This window comes from Erpetoichthys calabaricus, chromosome 2 (genome assembly GCF_900747795.2).
Source record: "Erpetoichthys calabaricus chromosome 2, fErpCal1.3, whole genome shotgun sequence".
NCBI classification, from domain to species: Eukaryota; Metazoa; Chordata; class Cladistia; order Polypteriformes; family Polypteridae; genus Erpetoichthys; species Erpetoichthys calabaricus.
Genome location: NC_041395.2, coordinates 224938952 through 224950847, shown reverse-complemented (window position 1 = coordinate 224950847; position 11896 = coordinate 224938952). Strand labels below are relative to the sequence as shown.

Sequence of the window (11896 nt, the reverse complement as noted above, 5' to 3'; positions counted from 1 at the left end):
ATTTCAGAAGTTATTGACGTGATCTCCTAAACCCCTGCAGATCTTGTCTGTGAGCCAAAATGATGATAATGACTTAAAAAACAGATATCACAAACATGGAAATGCAGTTTGTTGCATTAAATACTGTTGTATTTAACCCCTGTGTGAAATGAGGGATTTTAAAATTTTTTTCAAGAGTGAAAATGGTAAATGATTTTCAAATTTGCTTAAATACTCAGCCTGATATAGCTGTAAGTAAAGTTGGAAATGGACAAAAAAAATATCCAACTTGTGCACCAGATACACACATAGTGTTTTTTAATATTAAGGATCTTCAACACAGCATACAGTTCAAACATATGTTTACATTTACAATTGTCGATTAGCAGATCTTTCAGCCTGTAAGGGCACCTTTACCTCTTCTTGTTTTTGGATGTTAGCTGTCCATTACAAGCCTTGTTTTTCCAGTTATGATCCAATATGCATACAAAACCATCCCACTGGGGCTGATTAAAGAAGCAGGCATGGAGCTGGACCACAAGCCGTTTATTAGATTAAAGTTTTCTTTTGCTAATTTCATGATACTAGCAGTTATTGCTGATCCTCTGAGAACTGTCCAGCAGATCAAGAATCTAAACAGGGATCCCAGGCCCAACACTGCAACTAGGTACCCCATAAATATTAGACTGTTCCAGCTGCCCTGAGCAATAGCATGCGAGTAGTCCATTTGCAGAACCCAGAGAAGACCGAGCACTAGACTGCTGTTAACAATGATTGTGTAGTATACATCCACCACTGAAGTGCTGCCATGCGACTGTATCTGTATGGTCATCTGTAGCCAACACAGATACAGGCTGTCAAGGAGAAGGCTTAGTAGGCTGTACACACATGCGAGGTAGTCATCCGATAAGCTCTGAATATCTGAAAACAATACAAATGCATTCATATGAACAAAACTGATATGACTGGTTTCTAGTTCAAAAGTCAGAACTGATGTCATAGCACAGGTGTCAAACTCCAGGCCTAGAGGGCTGCAGTGGCTACAGGTTTTTATTCTAACCCTTTTTCTATCAGTGACCAGGTTTCAATGCTAATTAACGTCTTTTTCCTTCATTTTAATAGCCCTGTTTTTAAGGATTCAGTCTTCTGAATTGATTCTTTTTTTCACTAAATGACAGCCAAACAGAAATGAGATGTGTAACGAGGTGACAGTTGACCAGCTAAATTAGGACTTGTAACTTCAACCAATTTCACTCCAACCAGTTTCTTAATGAGAAAATTATTCTTGCTGGTATTTAAACCTGTTATTTAATTTCATCGCTTATTGCTGCTCTCATTCTGCCACAGCAGACATTTCCAAAACTGTTGATTTTCTGTTCTTTATAAAGACCATCGTCAAAAAAGTTTTGGTGACCTGAGAGATCAACCTTACTGAGACTTTCACCTTTCTTTATTTTCAGATATTATGTGATGGGCAAAGGTGAGCTGGTCATGTGGCGGCTTGTTTGTGTATCATTATTGTTTGGCTAAGGAAAAAGCAACAACTAAGGGACCTAAGTCAAGTTAATTAAAACTATGACAAAAGAAGTTTATTAGCAGAAAAAAACTGGTCACTAATTAAGAAGATGGTTAGAATGAAATCCTGCGGCCCCGAGTTCGACACCCCAGTGTCATAAATTAACAATATGTCCAAGTTAAAATAGGTTCAACTGGCTTGTGTATGTCCTTCTGTTACAAAAAGAAGTTATCTTAACACCAAAAAATATAATTAGTCAGTCATTTTCCAACCTGCGTGTTTTGTTTGCATATTGATACTATTTTAGGGAAGTAACTAAAAGCTAATTCAGTCCCAGGTTAGGCTGTGGTTTCTGCACAGTTTTATTCTTAGAAGTATGTTTTATTTTTAAAGCACCTTCATCATCGTATTTGAGTTGACTGCTTTCCTAAATACTGGCCTGTGCCATTTTACCCTACACTTTTACTTAGCTCCATTCCTCAAAATGGACCGTGTAGGTTTGAGATAAACAAACCTTACAATATCAGAAGGCTAAGCTTTGCATGGCATAAACAAAACTCTTGTTTTCCAAGAAGTAAGATCAATGTATTTCCCATGTACCTTGAAGAAATGAAAAGACACTGATGATGGTGACCAGCAGGCGAACCCTGGAGGAACAGGCATGTGGCATACCAAGGCCATACTCCCAAGCCAGGCAAGCTATTGGAATGAGGTGCTGGATCATACAGAAGAGGCGGGAGTGGACATAGCAGACAGCCCAGAAGTCCAACACGGCCTGAAAACTGAAACAAATTGAAGGCACAAGAAATTGCTCCCCAAGGCGCATGGAATACGGCTTAATCAAGGCCCATCCCATTCTTCTTAACAGCTTCAGAACCAGCAAAGTTAGCAGAACCTGCAGTAGCGAGAAAATGACATTACTTTGGAATAAATTATTCTTTTTTGACCATTGTATTCTCTTTATATTTCAAAGTTATTTAGTTGTCAGGTTACCTCTCCGAAGGCGAGAAATACAGGAAATGTATATTTATACTGCATGATGAAAACACGGCAGAGGAAATCGGACAGTGTGGAACCAAGAATGTAGAAGGTGATGACTGACAGGAGGGCAAACCGCCAAAAGGAGAACATTTTCTGCTGGGTCCAAACAGTTGGAGCTTCTTCGAAATACCTGAAATAACCTGTTCATCCAAAATTAGAAGGAAACACTTGGTGAGTGCATTGTGTCGGTTACTCACTGCCATGTAGAGCTCTTTAATGATGGGACAAGCTATTGTATGTTTATAATGGAAAAAGTAAGTTTGGTAAATAGTCTGTGTCTGCTATAACTCAACGTGAGTGTCCTCTTTCTTCTGAAGTACTTAAAGAGAAATTTGCAGTAAAATTTATGATCCACCCATCCATTTTTTTTAAACTGCTTAGTTGATTTAAAGTGTTGCAGGAGCTGTCATTTGTTATGTTTTAACCTGGGTTAGATCTCTGGCTTAAGTTTCTTTCCCTTTTAATTGTTACTTCTTTTCATGTGATTTTTTTTTATTATGTAATTTTTGTTAGTTATTTATTAAATATTTATGTATTGTACATATTGTGGTGAAAACTTCAAACAAAGCATTACATGGACATGAGGCAACATTTGAAATCAAATTGAATTTGTTTTCCTGAAAATATGGATTTTCTTGTGCATGTACAGCTGAATGTGTGTACACATACTTATTTTAATGTACTGTATTATACATTTTCATATAACTAATGTTCGTATGTTTAGTGCCATGTTGGGTAAGCATGAAGCCTGTAAAGGAACGTCTGGACAGATGAGCATTCTGGCCAGGTTGGTTAATGGTGTCTTTCCAGGTCAGGAGGCCATTGAAGTGTCAAAATCAAGTATTCCTCTAATACGCTGGGTGACGGGATCCCTCTGGTGTGGCTACAATTAATTAATAAGCAGGTTAAGTTAGGTGATGTACAATCGGCTAAATTCTTACAGGGAAACTTGGACAGATTTGGGCAGATTTGTGGCAGATGAAATTTTATGTAAGTAAACGCAGGGTATTACATGTAGGAATAATATATTTTTAATTTTTGAATACACAGACGTTTGAAACTTGAAAATAGTGCTGATGAGAAGGACCTAGGAGTCATTGTGGGATCGTCACTAACTATATCCACACAGTTTACAGAAGTTATCAAGAAAGCTAATGGGGTGTTTGGTTATGCATCACAATGTGTGGAGTACATGTCAAGGAAGGTTATGCTTTAGCTTTATAGTGCACTAGTGACAATGACAATAAAGATCTATCTATCCATCGAAGCCCCACCTGGAGCACTGTGTTCAGATGTGGTCTCCATATGAAAGATCGACTAGGCTGATTGAGGTACTAAGAGATGTGAGATATAAATAGACAATGAAGAAGTTGAACCTTTTCAGTTTAAGCAAATGAAGATTAAGAGATGGCATAATTGAAGAGTTTAAAGTTATAAAGAGAACTAGTACAGTGTTTCCCAGCTGTTGCTTTCCAATACATTCTGCAACAAGAACACAGAGGTATGGTTGTTAATGACAGATTTCACACAAATGTTAGTTTTTTCTTCATCAAAAATACTCATAGAATAAATTGCTAAGTAGTGTAGTGGAGAGCAGAACTTTATGGACCTTCAGATTTTAATATGATGTTATTTCCCTTCCATCCATCCATCCTCTTCCACTTATCCGAGATCGGGTCGCAGGAGCAGCAGCTTGAGCAGATACCCCCAGACTTCCCTCTCCCCAGCTGCTACTTCTAGCTCTTCTGGGGAATCCCGAGGCGTTCCCAGGCCAGCCGAGAGACATAGTCCCTCCAGCGTGTCCTGGGTCTTCCCCGGGGCCTCCTCCCGGTTAGACGTGCCCGGAACACCTTACCAGGGAGGTGTCCAGGAGGCATCCTGATCAGATGTCCGAGACACCTCATCTGACTCCTCTCGATGCGGAGGTGCAACGGCTCTACTCTGAGCTCCTCCCGGATGACTGAGCTTCTCACCCTATCTTTAAGGGAAAGCCCAGACACCCTGCGGAGGAAACTCATTTCAGCCGCTTGTATTCGTGATCTCGTTCTTTCGGTCACAACCCATAGCTCATGACCATAGGTGAGGGTAGGAACATAGATAGACTGGTAAATTGAGAGCTTTGCCTTGCGGCTCAGCTCCTTTTTCACCACGACAGACTGATGCAGAGCCCACATCACTGATGATGTTATTTTGTACAATCTATCTGAATAAGATGGGAGAGCTTGTTGAGCTGAATGGTCTGCTCTAGTCACAAACGCTCTGATGTTTGGTTAACTTGTTAGCTAAACTCCTTATATAGGAGAGTTTTTTTTATGTGTGCTTATAGTGATGGGTGGAAGCTCTATCCAGGTTTTTCCCCCTGTCCAGAGCTGACAGGATAGACCCAACTACCCATATATATGAATTAGAATAAGTACTTTCAGTAGATTTATGGATAGTTGTATTTCAATAATAAATAAAGGTCAGTGTGTCCCGTTTTTAAACTAGGATTTGAAGCCTGCTGGAGCAATTTATATTTTACCTTAATCCAATCATTCATTTTAATCTGTAGAGTAGTAAATGGGTCTGCACCGGAGTAGATGGAGACACTGGTGAAGTGCTATGTTCCTTATCGTCCACCCAGGTCTGCCAGTGAAGAGCATCTGGTGATGCCACCTGTACGTGGCATCAAGTCTCAATCCAGACACTCTTCGTGTGGGATTCTGAGTTGGTGGAACGGGCTGCCCACCTCCATCCATACCGCTGATTCCCTCAATGTATTTACGAAGCGACTGAAGACCCATCTGTTCTGTGAATATCTGTCTAATTAAAATGAAGAATAAAACTTTGATCTGCAATACTTTATATTCTTGGTTATTTAAGTGTAACTGCTTTATTGATTGTAAATGTATGAGCTATTACAACTTTTGTTACCTGTTCTATTATACTTACTGAACAAACAGGCCCTAGCCTAATGTTACTCGATTGTTTATTTCTTTGGTAAGTTGCTTTGTATAAAAGCGTCTGCTAAGCAATAAATATAAATGTAAACATATGAGTTTTTATTTTAGCTTCTTTTTTGTAGTGAAAAAATCATTTTTATCTTAACACTAAGATTGTAGTTTCTGCTTACTTGTATGTTTCTGTTATAATGTGTGATTTCACATGCTGTGTTCACTGTGAACTAAAGTGATTCACTCCAGCTATGAATCTGCTTGTTATTAAATGAGGTGCTGGGTCCAGGCTCCAGTCATGGAGGAGGGTTCATCTCGGCACTGGTGGGCTAATGTGCTGTATGGATTTGGAATTAAGAATTATTTTTTAAGTTGATAATGTGATTCTAAATGAACTTACTTAGTTAAATAGCTTGTTCCTGTTTTCACTCAAATTATAAAAAGGAGCTATAAAGAGTTTATAAAGGGACATTCACAAGAGAAGGAGAAAATCTCACAGGAACTATTGAAAGTAAAATATCTGACCTGGTGATGTATATAGTTGCACTTAAGAAGGACATAACAGCTAAAGTAGAATCCAAGAAATCCCAAATTAATTAATAATGATGCACCTTTCTTATATATAAACGTCTACACGTGGAAGTGTGTGTGTGTGTGTCTGTCTGTCTGGCCCAGAAGTGAGAGGGTACAGCATGAAGCTCAAAGAAATCAACTCTGTCAGCCAAAGTGAAACTCGCTTAGCCGCTGATAGACAACGGATGTGAGCACATCGGCAAAACGAAACCACCAAGGAAAGAGAACCTTGGTTAGCCGCTAATGCACAACCGATGCGATTGATTGATTGAAGTGCCAGAATCCATGGTTTCTAGGAGCCCGGGCCTACACAGGTAGTATTAGATAAAAGTAAGCAAGAGTGAAAAGGTGACAGGAGTGAAACGTTGATAAAGAATTGAAATCGTAGGGTTCTTAAAAAGTCAGACAAGCAATGCACCCATCCATCTATTTTGTGACACATTGTATTATTGGGAAAATTTGGGTTGGAACACATTGTAGCAAAGACAGAGCTATGACAGTATGAGTGTGCCACAGTTCACATAACACAAGTAATAGTGCCAATTCTATAATAATATCAAAAAGCTGGTTTAGCTGAGATCATGCTAAATTTAAATGTAAACGCTGACAAACACATTAAAGCAAGAAGTGCACAGTTCATTTAAGTAATTATTGATTGTGTTTTGATTTTTTATACCAAAGTACAAACAAAAGGGGATGATGCCTCATGGTCTCTTATTGATATGCTGTAGTAATCAAGACATGATTTAGAATACAAGGGCTATTGAACCACTAGGATCCAGGGGTCACAATAAAAATAAATGTAGGAGCAATCTGAGGCAACTAACATTAAAAAATATGCATTTTTATTTTAAAACAGGAAACTTTGAGAAGATCCAAGAAATCAAGATATGAGACGTGAACTTGAGTCGCATGACTGGACTTCAGGTTTGATTCAAGTCATGAATTTGATAAACTTCAGTTTTAACCTGACCAAATCAAAAAAGTTTTGCAACATGAATTGGACTTGAACAGCAACGACTTCCACTTGGACTTCAGCTTCTGCCTCATTACTCAAAATGACTTGAGATCCATCCCAAACTCTTTTGCATGTCAGTATTTGAATTATGGCAGAAAGAAAGTGCAGGAAACACACTGTCATAGATTATAAAATGTAAGTATAAAGACTATGAAATTGTTAACCGGGAAAGAACTGCAACATGCCAAACATGTGGGATAAAAATCTCAGATGGATGTAAGTTCTGTTTATGTTGTAATTAGCATTAGCGAATTAGGGGTAAGTCACATTGAAATTATAAGTTAGTACTTGTGAAAAGGCAGCCATTTTAACTTTATCAATTCATCCATCGTACAACCTGCTATATCCTAACACAGGGTCACGGCCAGCACAAAGCAGGAACCAATCCCGGGCAGGGTGCCAACCCACCGCAGGACACACACACACCCCAAGCACAATTTAGGATCAGCAGTCCACCTAACCTGCATGTTTTTGGACTGTGGGAGGAAACCCACGCAGACATGGGGAGAACATGCAAACTCCACGCAGGGAGGGCCCAGGAAGAGAACCCGGGTCTCCTAACTGCGAGGCAGCAGCACTACCACCGTGCCACCGTTTTATCAATTCCTACTATTTACTTGTTGGTATTTGTCAATATTTTAGGTTATGTCTGTTGTGTGCATGAGACTGTGTCACTGCTCAGGATGAGCAAAATGGAGAGTGTGTATATTTAAATTTACTTATATACATCTTCCATCCATCCATCCATTTTCCAACCCGCTGAATCCAAACACAGGGTCACGGGGGTCTGCTGGAGCCAATCCCAGCCAACACAGGGCACAAGGCAGGGAACCAATCCCGGGCAGGGTGCCAACCCACCGCAGGGCACACACAAACACACCCACACACCAAGCACACACTAGGGCCAATTTAGAATCGCCAATCCACCTAACAATATAAAGTGCAATATAAATAAAATTTATTATTATTATTATTATAACCAGCATGTCTTTGGACTGTGGGAGGAAACCGGAGCGCCCGGAGGAAACCCACGCAGACACGGGGAGAACATGCAAACTCCACGCAGGGTGGACCCGGGAAGCGAACCCGGGTCTCCTAACTGCGAGGCAGCAGCGCTACCACTGCGCTACCGTGCTGCCCTATATATACACATCTTTATATATTTATTTATATTTATAATATAAAATTTGTCTTTAAAACCCTTACTACCTTAATCAGTAATGGAGAACACTGGGAAACATTTCCCCCTCCACTTTATGGCGGGTGCTCAGTGAAACACTTTTTTTTAGTTAAAGTCTTATACTTTATATTAGAACATTAGAAAAGTTGTGATGAGAACAGGCCACTCAGCTCAACAAAGCTCGTCCATTCTGTTCATCTAGACGTCCAAAATAACATCAACTCAGAATTTTGAAGTCCTTAAAGTTCTGCACTGTACCTCGCTACTTGGTAATTTATTCCATGTGTCTTTGGTTCTTTGCTTGAAGAAAAACTTTCAATGTTATGTTACAGTACTAGGGTGTTGTACTGTGTTAGCCATTATGAATGTAGAGAAAAGCCAAGCAAAATGACACCTTTTATTGGCTAACTAAAAAGATTACAATATGCAGGCTTGAGGCAACTCAGGATGTTATGCTACAAAATGGACCATTCTACGGTGGATCCATCTAGTTGGTCACAAAGGCATTGACACATCTGCAAAAAAGCAGAGGTGTGTGAAGCCTCCAATATGTCGCTCCAGCCTGATGAATGTTGTCAGGCCCTCTGTGTTGCAAGGCACTTTGAGCTTTGGGATGGGGCGATTCGTCAGTGAAGGAAGATTCTAAACAGTACACATCTTTGTTTGGAGGAGGAGGAAGTCAGCTAGCGATTTTACTGTGCAGTGGCACAATGACTTTGTACATTCAAATTTTCTCTCTTGTAGGTTTGGAATGAATTGCAGAGAATCATATCCAATAAAAAAAAGTGTCCACTCTCTTAACACACTTTTATAGTAGGAACAAATGGCAACCACAGTATTTACTGCAGCAAGTATTTCAGACGTTTTTTAATATTGGTACAGTATATAACAAATAGTTTAAAAAACAAATTGTTGTCTTACCTTAAAATCTATTGCCCACATGAAGGTCTGAATCCATATTTCATTTTCTGGACTGCAGAACAAGCGCCGATTGCATTCACTTCGACTTGTTAACAGAACCTTTTGTTTTATCTGCCGCTCCGCCACACCTTTTATTTTTTTAACCAATATTTGTTCAGTCTATAACCCATATTCATCATTTTATAGAGCTCTCTTTTGCACATGCTCCCTCTGTTTTATATCTTCTAGCACAATGAAGTAAAAAGAAATGCTACATAAAAGTAACTAACACTATAATTACAAGCCCCAATTTTTTTTTCCCCCCATTTGCTGGTGTTTTTCCGTTCACTTTATTCTTCTCTAACAAAATGTATACAATGCCGGTTTGTTGCTTGTATGATAAGTGATTACAATAAAAAGCTGTCAGTCAGATCTTCTTGTTCTGTTTGCAGTTACTGTGCCAGACATCCCCTTTGCTGATGCTGGTCTCGCTCCGCCTGCTTTCTGAGCCATAAGACCCATTTTTGAGTTTTCTTTCCTGCTGTTCCACGTTTTATGTGCTGATCTCACTCTTTAAGCTTGTCCTTGACTTTAGTTGGTTTATTAGTAATCCCACAGACTTCAACAAAGCATATAACTGGCTTAAAATTTAGCCTGAAGAAATAATACATTCCCATGAAGTACAAAGGTCGGCACAGCATGTTGTCCACAGGGTGACAGTCGTTGTCAGTGTGATATGAATGCAGGTCAAATATTCACATCGTGTTCTGTTTTTTTTTTTATTACCTCAGATACTTCATTTGCACATGATGAGTCGGTACAGACGAGGAATGAAATTTAAAAAATGTGAAACTTCTGTAGGTAGTGTGGTGGCTCAGTGGTTAGTACTGCTTCCTCATGTGATGCTTGTTGGGACATTTTCAACATTCTTACCCATGTAGGGTGGTTTTTATTGAGCTACTTTGGTTACTTCCAACATCCCAAAAAGTTTAGAGTAACTGGAAACTGCACATTGACTGAGTGTGTGTGCGCCTTGCAGTTGCCTATTGTCTCATATAGAATACAATAGAACATCTTTAATTGTCATTATAAAATAATCTACAACGAAATTGTGTGCACCAATCCAACTGGGTACAAAAGCAAAACAACACACTTTTGTGAAAAACAAACTAATGCTACAACATATAATACAAACAAGAAGAACAATTTATGTATGTAAAACAGTAATATACGTAAAAGTATACTTAAAAAGAAATGAGATAAAATAACAGGGTGGCACAGTGGGTAGCACTGTTGCCTCGCAGTTAGGAGACCTGGGTTCACTTCCCGGGTCCTCCCTGCGTGGAGTTTGCATGTTCTCCCCGTGTCTGCGTGGGTTTCCTCCGGGTGCTCCGGTTTCCTCCCACAGTTGAAAGACATGCAGGTTAGGTGCATTGGCGATTCTAAATTGTCCCTAGTGTGTGGGTGTGTGTGTGCCCTGCGGTGGGCTGGCACACCTGCCCGGGGTTTGTTTCCTGCCTTGCGCACTGTGTTGGCTGGGATTGGCTCCAGCAGACCCCCGTGACCCTGTAGTTAGGATATAGCGTGTTGGATAATGGATGGATGGATAAAATAACAATAAAACCAGTAATACAATAAATAATACCATTTCACTGGGGAGTAGCTACACAGGAGCAGCAGCAGTATGCATGAGACTATTTCCCAGCACTGCCCAAAAATGATTTAAACCGCCTTAATTTGCTTATTTTTGTTTAATGTATTTATGACCATTGGATAGAAACTGTTTCTGAATCTACTGGTCCATGTTTTCAAAGATCTATAATGCCGACTAGAGGGCGGCAGTTCAAACGTGCAGTGACCACCAGGGTGTGAAGGATCTTTAGGGTTAATTCTTATTTTATGTCAAAGTCCATAGAACATATGTGGAGTTGAAGATGGCAGTTTACAGATGTTTCCCATCCAGTTTAAGTTTAAGTGAAGGAGATTTGCCATGTAGAATGGAATAAACTGTTCAAATCTAGGTGTGCAAAGCTTATAGAGACTAACCAAGAAGACTTGAAACTGTAATTACTGGCCAAAGTGGGTTTGACAAAGTCCTGAATTAAGTGTCTGAATACTTATATGAACTGCGGTGGGCTGGCGCCCTGCCCAAGGATTTGTTCCTGCCTTGCGCCCTGTGTTCGGATACAGCGGGTTGGAAAATGGATGGATGGATGGATGGAATACTTATATGAATGAGAGATTTCAGGTTTTAATTTGGAAACCTTTCTGAAAACATGTTTTCATTTTGTCATTACTGGTTATTTAGTGTAGATAGCTGAATAAAAATGGCAAATTTATTTACTTAAAATTAAAGCTGCAACACAGTAGAGTGTGCAGAAAATGGTCTGAATGCTTTCTGAACCCCCTGTATTTGAAGTATTTTATATTTACTGTTTATTTTGACTGCAGTGGGCTGGCGCCCTGCCCGGGGTTTGTTTCCTGCCTTGTGCCCTGTGTTGGCTGGGATTGGCTCCAACAGACTCCCGTGACCCTGTAGTTAGGATATAGCGGGTTGGATAATGGATGGATGGATGTTTATTTTGAAATGTCTCTTTTTAAACCTTTCTTGTGGTGGTGTATGAATGACTGATTGATTGTTTTAGAATTTTATGTAAAATGTGAGCATGGGGAGTGTTTCATGATTATTGAAAAAGAGAAACACGGGGCAGAATTCCAAAGGTGCACAATCCCTAACCCAATTTCCATTTGCTTTC

The 11896-nt window shown here is 39.7% G+C and overlaps 1 protein-coding gene across 1 annotated transcript; it reads right to left on the bottom strand.

Moving 5' to 3' along the window:
• Nucleotides 1-136: 136 nt before the first annotated feature.
• On the bottom strand, nucleotides 137-9808 carry si:ch211-248a14.8 (uncharacterized). The gene is made up of 4 exons (XM_028795221.2): nucleotides 9162-9808; nucleotides 2489-2676; nucleotides 2096-2390; nucleotides 137-900 (listed from the first exon to the last, which is right to left on the bottom strand). Exons 2-4 carry the CDS (start codon nucleotides 2624-2626, stop codon nucleotides 416-418), a joined length of 918 nt encoding a protein of 305 aa, XP_028651054.2. The 5' UTR covers nucleotides 2627-2676; nucleotides 9162-9808; the 3' UTR covers nucleotides 137-415.
• Between the last annotated feature and the right edge of the window lie 2088 nt (nucleotides 9809-11896).

Coding starts and splice junctions, on each gene's coding strand:
- si:ch211-248a14.8 (XM_028795221.2), bottom strand. CDS start 2,626: ATGTTCTCCTTTTGGCGGTTTGCCCTCCTGTCAGTCATCACCTTCTAC. Junction 2,391..2,488: donor TATTTCTCGCCTTCGGAGAG/GTAACCTGACAA, acceptor TCGCTACTGCAG/GTTCTGCTAACTTTGCTGGT. Junction 901..2,095: donor TGTCTTTTCATTTCTTCAAG/GTACATGGGAAA, acceptor TATTGTTTTCAG/ATATTCAGAGCTTATCGGAT.